Source organism: Cyprinus carpio, unplaced genomic scaffold, assembly GCF_018340385.1.
Source record: "Cyprinus carpio isolate SPL01 unplaced genomic scaffold, ASM1834038v1 S000006643, whole genome shotgun sequence".
In the NCBI taxonomy this organism is placed as follows: Eukaryota; Metazoa; Chordata; class Actinopteri; order Cypriniformes; family Cyprinidae; genus Cyprinus; species Cyprinus carpio.
The window spans coordinates 1,358,754-1,379,692 of NW_024879270.1; the positions used below are offsets into that span (position 1 = coordinate 1,358,754).

Genomic DNA, 20,939 nt, shown 5'->3' on the forward strand with positions numbered 1-20,939 from the left:
GCAGAGCATCCACCGGTGAGCACATTTTCATTTTTGGCTGAACTATTCCTTTAATATGATTTCCATTCTATTAGTCATTTGTAAAAAAAAAAAAAAAAAAAAAAAAAAAAAAAAAAAATCCCTTGACCTAACAAAAGGCACTTCCTTAATGACATCATCCTGCAGGAAGTGACCTCATCTACTGGCGGGGAAACCAGCAGCACAATCGTCAGTGAGTATATCAGCGGACCTGACGAGTCTTGTGAGGTTTTGTGGTTTGTTTCACTTTAAAACGTTCATCCTGTTTAAATCAACTTACACAAATCAGTTCGATGCAGAAACACGCTCGTGTAAAGTTTTAAAAATGTAAAGCTAACAGCGAATCACAGCAGCGCAGAGCTGGAACGGGAATGTTCAGTTTAAATATCCTAAAATAACATTTGTTTCATCACAACCTCAAGCTTTTTCTCTGCATTTGTTAATCCTTGAAGATGAGAACGTGACACATAACAATGATCCAGCAAACAATCAAACATATCACTGTAACATATTAACATATTATCGTGACATTATCTCATTCATTCACACAATAAAATACACACATTCACTAAATGACTCATTGTGGTCATTAACTGGAGAAATGCTATCTGTGAGCGTCAGTATGTGTGCAAACACTATTCTGATGTATTTATAGACATTGTCTTGCATTATACTGCCAGAATTTGCACTTTTATTGCATATCAGCATAAAAACAAAAGCACGCTGGTAGCTTTAAACAGGATTTATTAACCAAAATAAGATTGGAAATGAACATATATCAATTATGAAATCTTCATGATAGAAGGAATAATTTCTAGTGCATGAAAAAGACAGAAACATTCACGAGTCTCACATTCAAACTAAAGCATTTTCACTCTTATTATAGTTTCGTCGCTTGTAGAAATGTTAAGTTACTGGAGGTGTGGGTTAAAATAAAGCTGCATCCAAATGACAGGAAAGAAGTTCGAGTTGTTTCCTCGTTCGATGACGTTTATGAGCGCAAGACTGTGACAATTACATCTGCTACTCACACAAACTGCAAATTTGCAAATGCCACAATGTTTTAATATATCTGAAATATACAGGTCAAAGGTCACCACGAAATCAAAAGAAGAAAAGAAAAAAAAGAGAGACAAATTACAGTCGGTATAGAGTAAATACATTTTAGGCTTTAGCATAGACTTTATTTTTATTTTCAAAAAAATTGAGCACAATATAGTATTATATTATTTATTAAATTACTTATTATTTATTAAAATTAATTGTGCAGTGCATTTGTAATTTATGTTGATTTTAAACTGAAAAATTCAATAAATAATTACAATTTAATTATGCATATATATATATATATATATATATATATATATAAAAATTGAGCACAATATAGTATTATTTATTAAATTAATTACAGCCTGTATAGAGTAAATAAATTCAAAGACTTTATAATTATCATATACTTTATTATTTTTTTAATTAAATTGAGCACAATATAGTATTATTTATTAAATTACTTGTGCAGTGCATTTGTAATTTATGCTGATTTTAAACTGAATTATTTTTTTTTTTTTTAATTGAGCTTTATATATATATGATTTATTAACTTATATAAAATTATAAAAAAATTTATAATTTATTTATATATATATGATTTATTAACGTATTTAAATTGTGTAGTGCATTTGTAATTTATGATGATATTTACAATATCATATTTTTTTTATAAAATTATATACAATTTATTCCTTTTTTCCCCTTTGATTTTGTGGTGAAATAAGACCGTGATACAGCTTCAGGTGCACAAACTCAAAGCAGCTGCATGTTTTGACTGAATCTGGTCTGTTTGACTGGAAGCTTTAATGCTTTGGATGAAAGCTGGATGCTACGAAACCTCTTCAGTGCACTTTAAGTGAAACTATAATGCAATCATCACAGTTATGAAAGACAATAAAGGTGCCAGAATAAGTTTTTAAAAGGCGACCCATTTTAGTTACATTTATTACAGTAATATTACATATTTCCCCCATAACTCACATAAAGTGAAAGGTTACAGAATGTACAGTAATGGATACTGGCAGACTGAAAGAACCCCGAACAGCAGAGAAAGTGTGTGTTTATGTGGGCGGCGGAGGAAGCCCACTGTTGACCTGAAAGCGTGTTTCGTCTGATATCCCATACTGCTCCAGCGGGTCCTGCACCAGATCACAGATTATCAACATTAAAACATTCTTAGATCTTACCAGTACCAGGAAAAGTTATCTCTTAAAACCTCTTCACAAAGCTGCTGAGACAAACTTTTACTGAGGAACAGAGAGAAGAGTAAGGGGGCGGGGTTTACCTCACTGCTATGGATGATGTCAGCATGCTCATTAACTATGCACACAGTGATTGGCTGATTTATTCTAGAGTGTGATACTCTGTTGCTGTATTCCAATAAAGGTTTAAAAATAAAACTTCACTGCCACATTCAAATAAAGATGACAAATGCAGTAATAATTAAATAAGTATTATGTTCGGCTAATTGGGAGGCATTAGTTGCAGTGATTAATAGTGATTCCGTCACCTTGCCGGTCAGTCGGTGGATTTCCGTGCGATAGTAGATCAGGTTCTTGCGCATGAATTCATAACTGAGAGAGAGAAGCAGATCAGAATTATAAAGCGGGAGACGCACGGCATGCTGGGAAACGTCTGAGACACACACCTGGCTTTAACGACGGCGTCGATCCACTCCTCACACTGTTCCTGAGAATCACATTCGAACAGATACTTCCTCTCTGCCTCGTCCAGAAACACTGGAAGACAAGCAAGAGCCACCTTTCTCTCTTAAACAGCTGAGCCTCTAATATAGCAGTGATTCTAGTATAACTGATAAACTATTATAGCTTTTTTTAAAATTAATAGTTTGAATTAGTTATTTATATTTCGTGTTTTAAATTTTATATATATATATATTACCATACCATATATATATATTATTATTATATATATATATATATTTTATTATTTTTTTTTTAAGTATTTTAATTTTTAGTTTTTGTTGGTTTTGTTGGTTTAATTATTATTATTAAATATATGTCATAAGAAACACTGATTATAGTTTTTATTAATAGTTTGAATTAGTTTGTTTTCCATTTTAAAGTCATTTTTAAGTCACTTCTTTTTTGCAATTTTATTATGTCTTTTTTTTTTATTAAATTTTTCAAATATGTCTATATATATATTATTAAATCAATTCAAACTAATAATTATACTTAATATAAATATACTAAACAAAAATTAGAAATCTTTCTTTGGCGGTAATAAAATAAAATCAGTTTTTATTTTATTTCAGTTAATATTTATTTTATTTCAAATAATGTTTTTTTTATATATAATTTTAGTTTTAGTTTACAACAACTCTTCATAAAACCTAAACATTTTTTAACATTTTCCATTTTAAAGTCATTTTTTAAAATGTAAAACTTAAATTAAAAATTAAATATTTAAAATAATTATTTTTTTCAATTTAGTTGCATGTTTTTGTCAGTTTTTATAGTTTTTAATTTAAAAAACAATACGTCTATGTAATTCTTATTTCAATTTTAGTTATTTTAGTACATCAAGTTATATCAACTAAATGAAAATGAGAAATGTTTCCATGACAACTACATGACAACTACATGAAATAAAGTCAATTTCATTTTTAAATATTTTATTTCAGTTAACATTTAATCAAATGGGTAACACTTTAAAATAAGGTGTCATTTGTTAAATTAATGTAATAATAAACAATGCATTTATTACACTATTTATTAATCTTTGTTAATGTTACTTAATGAAAATAGAGTTGTTCATTGTTTATTCATGTTAGCTCACACAACTTGTGATTTTAATAATGCGTTAGTAAATGCTAAAATTAACATTAAGATTAATAAATGTTTACTAATATTGTTAACTAATGAACCTTACTGTAAAGTGTTACCGTTAAATGTTCCCTCGTCACCTGCCCAACTCAAACATGAAATGTTTTGGATAATTTATATTCTATATTTAGCGTGACTGAAGCTGCTCTCACCGATGGAGAAAACCTGATCGTCTTCTCTCTCCACGCGACACTGTTCCAGCAGCAGAGCGCCGATGGGCTGAAACACAAGAGTTAAACGATAACAATAACGATAATGATAACAATAACGATAATGATAACAATAATGATAACAATAACAATGACAATAACGATAACAATAATGATAACGATAACAATGACGATAACAATAACGATAACAATAATGATAACGATAACAATAATGATGACGATAACAATGACGATAACAATAATGATAACAATAACGATAATGATAACAATAACAATGACGATAACAATAACTATAACGATAACAATAATGATAACAACAACAACGAAAACAACAACAACAACAATAACAACAACAACAATAACAACGATGACAACAATAACGATAACGATAACAATAACGATAGCGATAACAATAACGATAACAATAACGATAACAATAATGATGACGATAACAATGACGATAACAATAATGATAACAATAACGATAATGATAACAATAACAATAACAATGACGATAACAATAACTATAACGATAACAATAACGATAACGATAACAATAACGATAACGATAGCGATAACAATAACGATAACAATAATGATAACGATGCCACTGAGATTGATTCACACTCACCTCGTCCTCATCGGTCCGGAAGTAAAACAGGAAATTAACGATCAGTTTCACTAGACGCCTCTTCACAACTGTCGTGGGAAACAGAGCAGGAATAAAAGTCAAACTCTATTGAGAGTTAATAGAACTCTATCGTCTCCACACGGCTAAACCGGATCGGTCCAGTCTAGCGAGACACAGTCACTTTTAAAAACCTAAACCTAAAAACTACTTTTATTTTTAAGTGCCTTTAAATTTAGTTGCTTTAGTTTACGATTAGTATATATAATGCATTTTTATTCTCTCCTGGTTTATGCATTTTATTAGTTTGTATTGTAAAATTTATTATTTTCTAGTTTTGTTGTGTCAAAATTAAGCTCAAATAAAAAAAAGGTTGCAACTTTTTATATTACAATTCTGACTTTTTCAACTCACAATTCTTATAAAATAAATAAATAAAAATAAATAAAAGTCAGAACTGTGAGATAGTAACTTAGAATTGCGAGAAAAACGTCAGTTTATATCTCACAATTCTGACCTTTTTTCCCTCATGATTACGAGTTTACGTTTTGCAATTCTTTTTTTTTTTTTTGTCAACAGAATAAAAAATGTAAAGTAAAATTGCAACTTTTTATCTCGCAATTTGTAGTTTTTCCATCAGTATTATGAGTTAATATATTGCAATTCCGAGTTTACATTTCGCAATTCACCGAAAAGGAAAAAAGTCATTATCGTGAGATTAAAAGTCGTAACTTTTAAAGCTATTAGAGAAAAAAATACATATTTTTACTTTTTTTTTTTTTTAATAATGTCACGTCAAAGTGGCTTTTAAGATTCCAATGTGAGCGCTTTCGTTTTCCACAGTTTAATGGATTTTTACAAATACGCTCAATTTCTCGTTAGTTTGGTTGATTTAAATGGCAATATAATAGTTATGTGGCGCCATTCCTGCTTTTTTATTTTAAAAATTAACCGTTAATAACGGCGAACTGAGAGGATGCGATCAACGCTACTTCAACAGAAATCAATCTACCAATCGCAGAGCGCGTAGCAGAGGTGACGTGATCCGCCTCCTAACGCGATTGGACACTGCAGTTGAGTACGAACACTAGCGACTAAACAGCTGTACTTATAATAGCGTACTAGCTTAACAACTGCGTTAATATCAGAAAATAGTACGAATAGTGCGCTATAAGCGATTCCGATCACAGCATAGATAAAAAATAAGCAGGTTTCTAGTTCTGTAGTTGATTTTTAATCGGCGGGGTCTGGTTTTCTAGCGTTCTGAGCTGTTTAAACAGTCTGTGGTTCTGCCGCGGTGTTTTCACAGAAACGGTGTCCGCTTACCGTCTCCTTTCTTCGGGCCTCTCATGCCCAGCTCGGCCGCTCTCTCCGGCGGCTGGCGGCTCAGAAACACCAGCTCTTTCTCGTTGAATCGCATCTTCAGCTCTCCGACAGCAGTTTCGTCTCATTAAAGCGCATTTTTATGACATTAAACAGCGGTTTTCGTCCCAGCATCAGTGTCAGATCGGATACTCCTCGTCCAGAATATCAGTCATGGTCTGCTGCTGTGGTCAGAATCTCTTCATATCGCGTCTTTAATGACAAACGAACCGAAACAAGCGTCCTGAGCTCACACACACACACCCAGAAGAACACACACACAGAGAGCTGCAGGAACTGAACACGAGGAGCCGGAAGAGGGCGCTAGTTTACACTTAAAGCGCACGCTTTTAAAACAATTCATACAAAAGTATTTGTTTTGACATTTTAATTTGATAAAAAGCCGAGTTTGTTAAATTTAAAGACCATTTTTGATGATGATTTAGCAATTTTGTGACGTCTTATCACGTAATTTTTTTAGTAAATCCTGTCAACGTGACTTTTTTTACTTTTATACATCCTCGTCGATCGCGGTGGAATGAAATTATCCGACAGTGCATTTCTAAAGTAAAAACCAGACACTTTTACTGTGGCATTGTTATCTCATCTTTGTCAATAAAGTTGCGCACATCAAAATAACAGGAAGCGGAAGTGCATCACTCAGCGCGCATACGCATCACGGCAGCAGCAAGCGTGATCTGGACGTTCGGTAAGAAAGGTTTTTACAAAGAATTTTCCAATCAAACTCACATTTACTTACACTTTTTAAAAAGGTTGATCTGAATCACACCTCTAACCTAAACTGTGGTGTTTTAATGAGCTTTCAGCGTTTGTTATGATTCGTTAAAAATGCAGCTTTGAAGTCAGTGCGATTCGATTCAGAGCTTTATGTACTGTTTATATAAAGTGTGTGTGTGTGTGTGTGTGTGTGTGTGTGTGTGTGTGTGTGTTATAATTGATAAGTGATTTTATTAGTGGCATAACTTCTAACATGTACCGTAAATATGATTTTATATACACATTTGCATTGTTTTCCTTCTTAAATCCACTTTTTATGAGTCTTTTATAAGGTTTCTGGCTCTAAAAACATTCATAATTTATTTCTGTGTCTATTTATACCTCACTGACATATGTAAAAATAACATTATAAAAATATACACTTAAATATAACAATACCAATCCCACTATCTCTTCTTTCACAATATACCATCAAAATCTTCTTTTTCGAAATATTTATAATTAAAATTTTCTGTCGAGAGGTTTAGAGTTCAGATTTTCTGTCATATTTGGGTCGTGTTTGAATGTGTTGTCCTCTGTTGTGAGTCCAGGAGCAGCGGCGTGAGGACAGCGATCGGTCATCATGGACTTCCAGCACAGAGCTGGAGGGAAGACGGGCAGCGGCGGCGTGGCCTCGTCGTCCGAAAGCAACCGAGACCGGCGCGAACGACTGCGACAGCTGGCCCTAGAGACCATAGACATCAACAAAGACCCGTACTTCATGAAAAACCACTTGGGCTCCTATGAGTGTAAACTGTGTCTCACGCTGCACAACAATGAGGTGAGACGCGAAACAAAACACTTCACGAACGTTCAGCGTTAAACATGACTCTCACTGTGACGCTCCTCTTCTAGGGAAGCTACCTCGCTCACACGCAGGGCAAGAAGCATCAGACTAACCTGTGAGTGCATTTTTTGGAGATCTGATCATCGAGAGGATGTTCGGTGTGGAGGAGGAACTCATTGTGTTGTCTGTGCTCTCCTCTATTTTGTTTTAGAGCAAGACGAGCTGCGAAAGAGGCGAAGGAAGCGCCGGCTCAACCGGCTCCAGAGAAGGTCAAGGTTGAGGTGAAGAAGTTCGTCAAGATCGGCAGACCGGGTTATAAAGGTAACACACCGAGACTAAACAGACCGTGTTTACTGAGTGAAATCCAGTAAGTGTTTCTTACTAATTCTGCTGCGCTGACTGTAAATAATAATCTCTCTTTCTCACTTAATATGACGCATTTTGTTGAAGTTTTGCTTTTATAGCCATTTGTTTTGGTTGAGAAGTCTTGCATTCTTCAATAATCAGCAGAAAAACCTCACAAACACATGATTTCTGTATGAATACAATAATTGTTTTCACATTATTTGATGCCTAATCCTGATTTTAAGGTCAGAACTCTAGCCGGAGGCAGAAGAAACGCTGATACTAACTACTATAACAGCCACAAGCTTTTGTGAAAAAAGCGTATTTATTTGTAAAAGTGTTCTTGTCTAAAGATCTTTGAGTGTTTGAACAGATTTTCCGCTCGTTTGCAGATTGTGTGTTTTGAAATCATCTTTTTGTCATTTAAAACCAAATCTTTTGACATTTGACTGCTTTTATTTTTGTTAAGTGTGATTCTTTAACTAAATCATCTATTGTTTTTTTTTTGTATTAGATACATTTATGCATTAATTATTATAATGTTTAAATAAAAATATGACTGGTTTTGTGCTCCAGGGTCTTAAGTCTCTGGGGTATATTTGTAGCAATAGACAACAATACATTGTATGGGTCAAAATTATACATTTCTCTTTTATGCCAAAAATCATTAGGATATTAAGTAAAGATCATGTTTCATGAAAATATTTAATAAACTTCCTACCGTAAATATATCAAAACTTAATTTTTGATTAGTAATATGCATTGCTAAGAACTTAATTTGAACACCTTTAAAGATGATTTTCTCAATATTTAGATTTTTTTTTGCTCCCTCAGATTCCAGATTTTCAAATAGTTATATCTCAAACAAATATTGTCCTAACAAACCATACATCAATGGAGAGATAACAGATGCACGTGTTTTTATTTCACCTAAAATGGAAACTTGAGACACTTGGTTTTGTGCTGAATATGGTCTAAAAGTCATTGATTAACAGATGCACGTGTATTTTATTTCACCTGTAGTAACGAAACAAAGAGACCCAGAGTGTGGACAGCAGAGTCTGCTCTTCCAGGTAACTCCAGTCGTGTCCATCTGAATGTTTAGGTTAAAGCTCTGATCTAACATCCATCTGGAAATTCTGATCAGCAAACCTTCATTCACATAATAAATGCTGTCCTTACTTTCCAGATTGATTACCCAGAGATAGCAGAAGGTATCGGGCCGAGGCACCGCTTCATGTCGGCGTATGAGCAGAGGATCGAGCCTCCGGACCGTCGCTGGCAGTATCTGCTGTTCGCGGCCGAGCCGTACGAAACCATCGCCTTCAAGGTCTGTTGACTAAACCTCTAACGCTCTCATACTTCAAACAAATCATCAGGATCTTCTGAGGAGCGTCTGTTTCCAGAAGCTTTACTTTCACTGTTCCTCAGCGGATACTGTGTATATATTAATACACACATATGTGTATATTTACAAAAATATATATTTGTATGTGGGTCACATGGGACAATAATACGTCTGCATCAAAAGAAATTTACAAAAGTGATTTTATGTGCATAGAAATAAGTTCTAATAATATAATATCTTCAAATAAGTTTTTGAAGAATAAAATGTCAGAATTTGGTTGAAATAATGTTACATTATCATTCAGTGTAACACTTTTTATGTCAAAATTCAAACAACAGGCTTATTCTGACCTGTACATATTAAAATATGTAAAAGAATAAGTGAGCATGTTAGATTTGATTGTGTTTTAAATGAGTGAAAAAAATATTACTGATAAATGGACAAAACCTAGGATAGTGGCACATTTAAAAAATGTAAAATAACAACTAATTAGTATTTGGGGTGAACGTAATTAGTCTTTTAATATGTCATAAATTGATTTATGTTGTAAATATGCCTGATTGTTACACTGAATGACATTTTAGTGGCTCTCTTCTGTAAATCAGGGGAAAATGTGTATTTATTTTATGCTCAGAAAAACAAAATTGCAATTAAATTTTAAAAAGAATTTTAAAAAAATATTTTTTTTTTCGTCTTTGACCCATATATTTATACTTGTATGTAATTATTTTATATATAAATCTAACATTTTTCCTTAATATAATGTATGTGTATTTATATGTACATAATAAATATACACAGTACACACACACAGTATGGAAACAAACTTTTATTTTGAATGCAATTAGCCCTAAAACATTCTATAAACTTAATTTTAAAAACATATTTTTTCTGACGTGTTTCCAGTGTCATCTGAGATTCGATGTCATTGTTTCGGTCATATTTTCAGGTTCCCAGTCGCGAGATCGATAAGGGAGAGACTCGTTTCTGGACGCACTGGAACAGGGAAACGAAACAAGTAAGAACGGATGGATAGAAGTCATTAGTGTTTCTGCACCTTCTCCGCGAGCTGACCTGTAGCTCTCCTTCTCCTCCAGTTCTTTCTGCAGTTTCACTTTAAGATGGAGAAATCCCTGGCCGCTCCTCCGGGTCAGGCGCCGTCGCTCGGGGTGAAGCGTCCTCCTTCGCTCATCACTGGACTCGGTATGCATCCGCACAGTGACTCCATGCCGCCCCCCCCGGGAGGAATACATGGGATGCCCCCCGGAGCCCACATGCCGCCACAGATGCCTCCTCCAGGAGCCCTGCCTCCTCACATGAGGCCCCCGCTCCCCCGCGACCTCTGAGCTACGCTTCACTTGAAGGTTTTATAGATGATGCATTAATAAAAGTATTTAATGCATCCACCTTATAATGCATGCATATGACCTCATGAATAATTGCAACCACAGTTATAACACTTTTCTATTAATTGTTACGACTTTAGAAAGTGTAATGCAATAAAACACAAACAAACCTTCAAATATTGTAATGCATTTGAACTTCGGTTGCAGTTGTTTATGAAAAATATAATGCATTGCAACGTGCATTATGAATATTTTTTTAATGCATTATATGAAAAGGCTTCAAGTGTTAACAATTGATTTTTTTAGACATATATGGACATGTTTGTTTAGTTTTAATATGCACAACTCTCTAAATGTGTAGTGATTTGACAGTTCTGTGAATGTTTAGAGAATTGAGCGCTAGCAAACAATGCCCAGATGTTATTTTTATGCTTTTTTTAATTATTAAAACCATCTTTGAAGTTGACATGAAATTGAAGTTGTGATTGTCTTTTCTTCTATACTATAAGATCTGAATGAAATTATTTCTTGAATGAGAAAAAAAGTGTATATAAATGCATGTATGTATATATGTATGTATATATATATATATATATTTATATTTATATTTATGCATTTAGCAGACGCTTTTATCCAAAGCGACTTACAGTGCATTCAGGCTATCAATTTTTACCTATCATGTGCTCCCGGGGAATCGAACCCCAACCTTGCGCTTGTTAACGCAATGCTCTACCACTTGAGCTACAGGAGCACTGTATGTGTGTGTATATATATATATATATATATATAGTTGAAGACACATTTCTCCAAATCTGATAAAGAAACAAACTAATCTACATCTGGACTTAAGGTGAGCACATTTTCAGCTAATATTCATTTTTTGGTGAACTATTTCTTTAAGCAACTTTAAAAAGAACTCAAAAAAACTCACAAAACAGTGTTACATCTTTAAAAAAGCTTTACTTTTGCATTGCATTGCTTTATAATGTCGATCAACTATTGTTTTAAACATGTTTAAAATAAACTGGCATTGTTAATGTAACCTCTTGATCTCGTCTCTTTCAGTCGCATCTGAACCTTCAAGTGCTCTGTTTGAATATGATGTTTATTAGCTTTAAGTGCAGTCATAATTCCAAGTCATTAAAAAAAGTCTTGGTTTCGGTAAAGTTACTATCAAGTCTTTGAAAAATACAGGCTTTACAAAGCAGAAAAGCACCAAATTATGCACAAGATCATCGACTGACTAGAGAAGTGCATCATGATATAATCAAAAGAAAACATTTAATCATTTTAGGACTGTTAAGATAATTTAGCATTATTTTCATGATAATTTAAGCCCTATTTTCTCTATGCATAGGCACATCACTGATTCTCTCTCTTCACCGGTTGTTGCTTGCTCTCTTTCTTCATCTTCTTCCTGTCCTTCTCCTCTTCTTCCACTTCCTTGACCTTCCTCTTGACTTTTATCTCTTTCTCTTTTGTCAGTTTCTCTTTAGTCTCATCTACTTCGTGTCTTCCTCTTCTTCTGCGCTCGGTGAATCTTGTCTCTCTTTTCTTCAGGAGCCTGAGGTCGGGAAGGGCCCGGTGCCGGAGGCCCCTGGAGACTATCCCACGAGTGGCTCTCTTAGATTTGCCTTCGTCATCATCATCAAGCCACCAGAAAAATGTTTCCCATAAGGAAGTGTCCGGCTAAGAGTATCAATCCAGATGTGAATGATTACTATTTTTTAATGCAGTCAAATGATTAATCGCGATTAATTGCATCCAAAATAAAAGTTTTGTTTACGTAATATATGAGTATTTACAATATACAAAATATTTGTATATATATATATAAAAAAATAAACAAAAAAACACAGTATATATTTTGAAAATATATACATGCATATACATATTTTATTATTTTATATTATAGATAAATATTTAATATATAAACATAACATATTTTTCTTAAATATATACATGCATGATAAATAAAAAAAAAATAAATATATATATATATATAATATATATATATATATATATATACATAATAAATATACACAGAACACATATATATTATTATGTAAACAAAAACTTTTATTTTGGATGCGATTAATCATTTGACCGCACTACTATTTTTACATACAGATGTGTGAAATAACGTTTTTTGTGCCTAAGTATGTAAAGTATTTCCGATATTATGTATTCAATATTATGTATTGATCATCAAATAAATAAATGTTAATATGAAATACTGATTTGAATTTAATTATTTAAATCATTTTAGCTGTATATTATCGTGAAGCTTCCGCCGCTAAGAAAAAAAAGTCCATCGGAATATATAAAACAACAAAAACAGCAACAGCATTCCTGTAATATTAAAGCCCATGTTGCAGGTTAACCACCACTGTCGATTAATGGGTACATAAATCGTTCAAGATATGTATATAATTTTTAAAATGTCTCAAAAATGGCCTTAAAGACCAGTTTTTTACGTTTTTGGTATTAACGGGGTTTTTTTTACGCAATTCGGTGATGACGTCACATTGGGGAGAAGTGGAGGAAAGGTAGCCTCAGCCTATTATGATGCGCGTTCCAGGCAACCCGTAACCCGTGTTTTTCCAACCTTAAACCCGTGAAAGTGCACTGGAACGGCAGTCAAACCCGTGACTTCCCACCCGTGAACTCGTACTAGATCGATGTACTCCGAGTTCCGACGTCACACAGGACGCGAAACAACAATGACAGCCCCTACGGATAATACTGCCTACGGACGCAGTGTTTATGCAAGTGGTACACGTTGAAAAAACGATTTTAGGTCAATGTAACGTTGCAATAAAATAAATAATCTAGCTACAATTCAAAGCCAATTAAATGCATGGTCCAAGGAGAATGAGCGGAGAGTTGGTGAAGTGTCCTGGTGAGTTGCTATCACTTAGCAACGCAGCAATGAGCACTGGAGCTAGTCTACGAGCAGCAGTGTACAATAATGACACATATTTTATATATATATATATATATATATATATATATATATATATATATATATATAGATATATATATATATATATATATATATATATTTTACTCTCATTGGATAGCACCGAGTGAAAAATCAACGTTTTCTTTATATCTAGTGGCAGTGATCATGACGTTAGTTCAGATAAGTACCAGTAACCTTTGTCATAGTGTCGTACTGGTAAACTTTGTCTTTGTCATCTAGAAATAGAAGGCATCATGCTAGCTATATGGGCGTTTCTAAGCGTTTATCTCTTCCTTCGGTGAAAATGTTGTTGCAAACGTAGCCGCGTGTCTGTCGCTGTTTGGCTGGTGCTTGTGTGTAAACTGCGTTGGAAAGCTGGTGCTGTAGGGAAGTGAGTGCGTTTGGTCGCTGTTGGTCGATATCTATCTATCGATCTATCTATCTATATCTATGTATTTATCTATAATCTGCGCTATCTGAATACTCTCGTCTACTACTCGTCTCTCTTGTCACTCTCAATCAAGGCGGGCTTTGGTAAATTCTCTCCCCAATGTGACGTAATGCAATGCATTGTGGGGGAAAGGAGAATCGTTGCAAACCGCTGTAAGATAGTACCTACTTTTTCGTATTTTATTCCATTTTGTGATACCCAACCACATAAAATACAATGGATAACAGTTTAAATGTTCATTACCAACAAGCAAATTGCACAAATTCGTTGAAAAATTAACCATGCAACACGGCCTTTAATACCGCGTATTTTATGTCCATTTTTGCTACTTTATTAAAAACTGAGAATAATAACTGTTTGAAAGAAAAAAGCGGGAGTCCGCGGAGTGATACGAGACGCATGAAAGTAGCGCCGGTTTCGGTTATCCGTTTGGCCAATCAGAATGAAGCAGTTTAAACTTGAGCGGCGCGTTTTCAAGTGAGAGCGCAACGGTCAAAATGTGTCTTAACATAGAAAACCAACGCTTTATTTGCAAAAGCGATATCTTTACCTTCATAGACCTTGTGTTTGTTTTTGTTCTCACCTCATGCGGTGTTATTTTCCCTCTTTTGATCATAGTATGTCTCTCTTTTAGTGCTGTGAGCTCTTCACTGGCGTCTCTGCGGCCTCTGACGGCTTCTGCAGAAGAGAAAACATCTGTCAGTCATTTTACAGTTTGTTGTTTTTAGGTGTTATTCGGCATTAGTACACCTGCCGTGTATTCTCTGTAAACCCGAGCTCAGCAGCAGGATGGTTATGGCTGCGATCAGACACCTGTTCAGCGTCACACCTTCCCACGGCGTCTCGATCTGCGTCAGGTTCTGGATCGAGAGCGCTCTGCGTAACGACGCTGCTGGACAGGTGATAAAACACAGGTGATAAAACACAGGTGAGGCACGTTTAAATGTAGGTTTAGACTTGATGATAGAAACAACAACACTTAAATGCGTTTGCTTTCTGATGATAAACTTTGGTTTGGCGCGCAAAAAACGACGTTTTCGTTTGAATATTTCCGTTCACTTTTTAAACCGTTCCTTTCATCGCGTTCCTGCGAGAAATTTTACATTCATTTTCAAAACATTTGTGTGTTCTCTTGGGAAATTATTGCATTACTGGTGAGAAACCAGTAATTGCAAAATCACTAAAAATATGTTTCTCCCACATCATATTATGTCCATCACAAAAAGATTTGTGAATGGAAAAAAAAAAAAATCCCCTCCTATCGCACTTTATTTTTATTAATTAATTAATTTATTTATACATAAGCACGTCCCTTTATTACAAACACTGCTCTTCATATCCTTTAATTATCAGACTTGCTAAAAAATTATTTAAAAAATTTAATAAATAATAAAATCATATTAAATAAAATTTGATTTAACGGATCTTCAAGTAGTTACTATGAAAAAATGATAATGCTAGAAACTAAATATTTTCCAAATAATATTTAACACATCTATAATGTTATTTTTTTCCACTGTATAAATTTGATATTTGTACATTTGTACAATTTTAGGACGAGGCTTCAGATGGAAAAACAGTTGATTAAATTGATTCAGGATGAAGACGCTATTATAATTTGGTTTGCATCATGACATCACTGACATGAAACCAGCCTAAGATAATTACTGGTCTTAGCAGACCACCAAACCAGTCCGGTCTGGTCTGATGTGGTTTAGTATACACAGGGAATTACATTTATTTAATATTTTATAGGATGTTTTTGATTGAATCTGTGTTTTGGAGGCTCGTACTGGCGCTGGAGACCCGATGTTCCTGTGGGATCATCTTTGGGGCCTGCTGGACGATTGGAGCTTCCTGCAGGACAGAAGGTTTATTAATGCAATGTTAAATGTGTGTGTCAGAGGTCATGTTCAGGCTGTGAATGTGGCGGTGTGATCTCAGACTCACCTCTCGCACCCTTCTCTGAGCGGACATCTCTATAAACAACAACAACAGCATCACAAACAGCTCACTGGGGAATCAATGCATCCTCAGTCATTATAATGATTAAAAATGCTAGTTAACATGATGATGTGTTACCTGTAATCAGTAAAAATACGTTAGATTTCACAAACATTGCACGTGAAGTTGTTGTAAAGTGCAAAAGTATAAAAGTGTTAGAATTAATTGCTTTATTATTTATTGTAAAAACCTACATGCAGCAAGAAATTGCATGCATTTTTACAGAAATATCGTCAAAGTTATGTTTTTTATATTTTTAATGGTCGTTGGAGTCTCAAGATTCCGTATTTGGTGGTTATTTTGTCATAGACATAATATTGAGAGAGAAATTGATACATTTGTAACAGAAAAATGCATCAAAAAAATTCAATGGAGTTTGAATGGCACCCGGTGGCTGTTTGTGGTATAACGTCTAAACAAAATTGCATAGGAGCCTAATTTTTTATAATATCAACTTCAAATTTGGAACACAACTTATTTAGACATGTGGCTTTAATTTAATAGCAATTTTGGATTATAAAATATTTTATATATATTTTTATAAAATATTTATTTTATATAAAATATAATAAAAAGTATTCTTTACAGTACATGTAAACTTCTATAACTTTTTTATGATTTCATTTTTTTAAATGATTTCACTTCTGCAATAATCTTCAGATTGTCTTCTTTAAAAAGAGACCAACCTTTGGTCTGTATTCAAAGGCGTTTATGAATTATAACAATTTAAGTTTGAATAGTGTACTTTCATGTCTATGTTCAAAAAGGGGGGGGGGGCAGTTAAGAAGATAAAAATGTATTAAAAACTACAGACATATGGAAAAAAAAACTAAAACTAATACAAATTAAAAACAAAATTAGTAAAATGTTAAAATTAAAATGGAGAAGCTAAAAATAAAACCTAATTAAAAATATGAATGCATACTATAATAGTATTTCAATAATACTATGGTGTCTTGTCACTGTAATATAATAAAATATAATATAAATGCTAGTTAACCTGTTGATTGGTTAACTTTAAGCAGTGAAAATAATGTTAGATTTAGATGTTAGACAAACAATGCAATGCAATACTATGTTTAAAATAATAAATAAATAAATAAATACATGCATGCACTTTTAAAGTAAAATGATAAAAACTGTGTGTTTGAAAGTAAAAGCTGCTAGTCACATTATAGTCCATTGCTTTAAAGAGAGCTGTGTTTGTGCTGCGTTTGGTGTTCGGTGTCATGTTGCTCGTGTCTTTCAAGGTTATTGTGATGTATTATTAGACTCACTGTTCACTTCAACACCACAAATAGTGTGGATGCTTTCAGCCCCGATCTTAATTTAGAAAGAGCACTTTGTTTCCAAGACATCTTGACTCCTGAGGCTTTTATATTCATGTTTGAAAGAGAAGTACAGGGTGGAAACATGCTTACGGATCCACAAATCCCTGCTCTGCTTGTTTGTGTTTGCTCAGCGAGGTTATTCGAGCTCATTTGTACCTGCTCTGCCTCCTGTTCGCGTTTGCTTGACCGGTTTCTGAGGAGGAACCTCTTGCAGTGGTTTACCAAGCTCTTCCTCAAATGTCTCATAGGTGCTTTCGTCCATCGCTCACCTGAGAAACAAGGAGAATTTCTGAAGATGGTGTCACATAAATGTGTAAAGAAACCCAGATGTGTGCTGAAACTTCTCAAACAGCAGAGCCGTGCAGAAAGTTATAAATACTTGATCCTTTCAGAGCTTGGACACAGTCACACCAGTTAATGTCACATTAAACGTATTAGACAATAAGGACGGAAATAAAAAAAGCGTTGTTGCATGTTACATTATTTGTAATTGCAATGTTTAAAACATAAGTAATCAAACGCAACAATGTGTTTCCATGATTAAGCTTCATGCATTATGAGAACATTTCTAGGGGTAAGTATTTTACAACACAGCTTAATTTTTTTTTTTAATTCTCCAACCTGTAAATTTTAATTTTAAAATGTAAAATTTTTGTTTTAAAATATTATATTTTAAAATTGCGATTTACAGATATTTTAGACCACAGCATAACTGTAAAAAAAAAAAAAAAAAAAAAAAAAAAAAAATTCCAGACATGTAAAATCACAATTTTATATTTAAAATCTTTTGTTTTAAAATCTTTTAATTTTAAAATTGTGATTTATAGGCCATGGAAAAATTTCTGATTAAATATTTCAGAACCCAGCATAATGTTAAAAAGCTTTTCCGCCCTGTAAATCATAATTTACAATTTTAAATATTTTAAAACAAAATATTAAAATGTTAAAATTGGCCTGGAATTAAAAAAATACATAATGCTGTATTCTAAAATATTTCATCAGATTGTAATCAATCTTATGAGAGCTAAATATCTCTAGAATGATTTAAAACAATTCAGCAATCACAAACAGCAGAAAAAGTCATTTTCATTCATTAGTCAAAGAGTATAGGAACCCTTTAAATTTAAGAACCAGTTTATTAATCACAGTCAAGTCATTTTGTGTCAGAAAACACTGCAGATTGCTTGGTTATATTAGATTAGATTAGATTAGATTCAAGTTTATTGTCATTATGCAGAGTACAAGTACAGAGCTAATCCTTAGCTTTATGCAAATGATCTGCATCTCACAGTGTCCAAACAATAACAGTTCATAAATATCCATTCAGACAGCAGTGAGAATCACAGACGTCCCGTCACCTTTGACCCCGTAACAGCACGGCTTACCTGCATTGAGGTGAGAAGGAGTCCCGAGGAGGAGCAGACGGAGAGGACGGTGGTGTGAGAGCGCTGGAGCATGTGTAGGTCACACACACACACACACACTCGCTCATGACAGCCATGCACAGGTGCAGCAGAACGAAGCCGTGCCATTACAGGACACTGATAAGTCCCTGGGATGAAGTGAGATTTATTTAGGAGGTGAAGGCTGCCAGTCAGAAGTCTGTGCATTACAGCAGCATCTGAAACATGCATCCCATAATACTAAACACTGTGAAAGAAACTACTAAAAGTGAGACTGTACTGTGAAAGTTATGTACAGTAAGCCTTTGTGCTTGAGCAGTTTATGTGTGTTTGGTCAAATCATGGGGATTTATTAGAAATTACACAAGGATTTGACTCTATTTAGTGTATTTGTGTGTTATTTAGTTAGGATTATATTCAGGTTATATTTAGGAATTAAATTTTTAAAATGACTTCTTGGGAAAATTTAGATTTTCTATCAAATATCAAAATGAAAAAGCTTAAATAATTGCTATTATATTATTGTTATTATTTATTTTTTATTGAAGTTTTATTGATTTTTAATTTCTACTACTTTGAGTCTGACATATAAAAAGCCTTTACTTCTAATATGGTGTTAAATATTTTTTTTCTATTTTATAAATATTTCTAAGTTAATTAAAAAACCTGTCAATATCATCTGCATGTCATGTTGTATTTTGCTACAAATTCAAAAGTAAAAAAAAAAAAAATACTATTTTGCAAAAAGTAAAACCTGTTTTAAGGAATTTTTTTTAAATTTATTTTAATTTCATCTTAACCTTGTCCTACTTCAGGAAGTGACATCATTTTGGAAGGAACACAGCAGCACAAACATCACTAAGTACTATCAATATAGTAATATTAAAATATTATATGATTTTCTTTATTTTATTTAGTTCTATGACTCGGAGTCTGGCGCATAAATAGCCCTAGCTGCCAATATAGTGTTACAATGAACAAATAAATACATATTTAATGCATCTGTTGCATAATTGTGTGTGTGAAATCACTATTGATTTTTACACTGTTGAAATCAAGAGTCGTTCAGAGACGAACACTAGAGGATGCTGTAACTCCATAAACTCCTTATAAATGATGGTGGGTTTGCAAAGGAAAAAACATGGAAGCATTAAATCAACAAATCTGACCTGAATTTGACCGTGATTTCTCTTTAGTCTCGTTTACAGCACCTGTAAGAGAAGCAGAAATGATTAATGAGATATAACAACATGAGCTGAATATATTGTGTGTATTAACACATTGCAGGATTCTCTGGAGGTGATATCTCTGATATCGCAGGGGTTTCAGTGGCAAGAGTTGCATCATGACCGACATCTAAAGCTGCGACTGAAGCGTCTCTCTCTCATTCATGACTGATTTCACTGTGATTAGGAGGAGAGACGGACTGACAGTGTGTCCAGAGTCAGCTGTCTGCTCGCATTAAAGCTTCTGTGAGGAGGGTGAGACGTATTTCAGATTTCACAGGACCTTTACAGGCACAGAACGAGTCCTCGCTGTCAGCGACGTGCTTTTAGTGTCTGGTGTTAATGCTCAGGTGCTGCAGGACAGGCTTGAAGTCTTCAAGAGCAATGAATGTTCAGTTGTTACTCAACATTTCACAGATACTTCTTCTCATCCAGACGGCGTTCATTCAGGAACTCCAGCTCTTTTAGATTGACACACTACATAAATGTAGATCAAAAATAAATAAACTAGTAATGAGGAGGCATCTGGTAACTACATGCAGGTAAGGCTAGTTGTCAGAAAATCAGTTTGCAAAACACTTGTTTGGGAATTTTTGACCTAAACCTGCTAGTCTTTTCTTTTTTTTCTTCAAATCAAATTCAAGTCCCTCAACCTTCAACAAATTCCTAAAAAGTACATCCATGCTGCTGACCTTTAATTTCCATAAGATAACTGAAAATATTTGCATATATTCACACACACACTAAAAATTATAACAACAAGTAATAAAAGAGTAAATTATTATAAAAAAAAAAAAAAAAAAAAAAGATAAATTAACATAAAATGATAATATTAAAAATGTGACAACTAGCCCTGGTCTACCTTATGAATGAAATCTC

General features: G+C 33.7%; 3 protein-coding genes across 6 annotated transcripts; 1 reads left to right on the top strand and 2 right to left on the bottom strand.

Moving 5' to 3' along the window:
• The first annotated feature begins 152 nt into the window (after positions 1 to 152).
• Positions 153 to 11,153, top strand: LOC109063586 (splicing factor 3a, subunit 2). 3 transcript variants are annotated; one of them, XM_042755137.1, is made up of 8 exons: positions 153 to 211; positions 7,406 to 7,635; positions 7,710 to 7,756; positions 7,853 to 7,962; positions 9,010 to 9,059; positions 9,176 to 9,316; positions 10,284 to 10,352; positions 10,432 to 11,153. In XM_042755137.1, exons 2-8 carry the CDS (start codon positions 7,438 to 7,440, stop codon positions 10,678 to 10,680), a joined length of 864 nt encoding a protein of 287 aa, XP_042611071.1. In that variant the 5' UTR covers positions 153 to 211; positions 7,406 to 7,437; the 3' UTR covers positions 10,681 to 11,153. The 3 variants fall into 3 exon arrangements, with proteins under 3 accessions (XP_042611071.1, XP_042611070.1, XP_042611072.1); XM_042755136.1 differs by lacking the exon at positions 153 to 211 and adding an exon at positions 6,485 to 6,786; XM_042755138.1 differs by lacking the exon at positions 153 to 211 and adding an exon at positions 6,624 to 6,786 and having other exon boundaries at positions 7,401 to 7,635.
• LOC109063594 (pleckstrin homology domain-containing family J member 1) lies at positions 1,770 to 6,363 on the bottom strand. The gene is made up of 6 exons (XM_042755141.1): positions 6,042 to 6,363; positions 4,719 to 4,786; positions 4,070 to 4,136; positions 2,717 to 2,807; positions 2,579 to 2,642; positions 1,770 to 2,207 (listed from the first exon to the last, which is right to left on the bottom strand). Exons 1-6 carry the CDS (start codon positions 6,133 to 6,135, stop codon positions 2,130 to 2,132), a joined length of 462 nt encoding a protein of 153 aa, XP_042611075.1. The 5' UTR covers positions 6,136 to 6,363; the 3' UTR covers positions 1,770 to 2,129.
• A 614-nt stretch (positions 11,154 to 11,767) lies between the features above and the next one.
• Positions 11,768 to 18,967, bottom strand: LOC122144322. Of its 2 annotated transcripts, none has more exons than XM_042755140.1 (7): positions 18,817 to 18,967; positions 17,588 to 17,700; positions 16,047 to 16,075; positions 15,890 to 15,953; positions 14,851 to 14,985; positions 14,680 to 14,774; positions 11,768 to 12,369 (listed from the first exon to the last, which is right to left on the bottom strand). In XM_042755140.1, exons 2-7 carry the CDS (start codon positions 17,691 to 17,693, stop codon positions 12,043 to 12,045), a joined length of 756 nt encoding a protein of 251 aa, XP_042611074.1. In that variant the 5' UTR covers positions 17,694 to 17,700; positions 18,817 to 18,967; the 3' UTR covers positions 11,768 to 12,042. The 2 variants fall into 2 exon arrangements, with proteins under 2 accessions (XP_042611074.1, XP_042611073.1); XM_042755139.1 differs by having other exon boundaries at positions 14,851 to 14,988.
• Between the last annotated feature and the right edge of the window lie 1,972 nt (positions 18,968 to 20,939).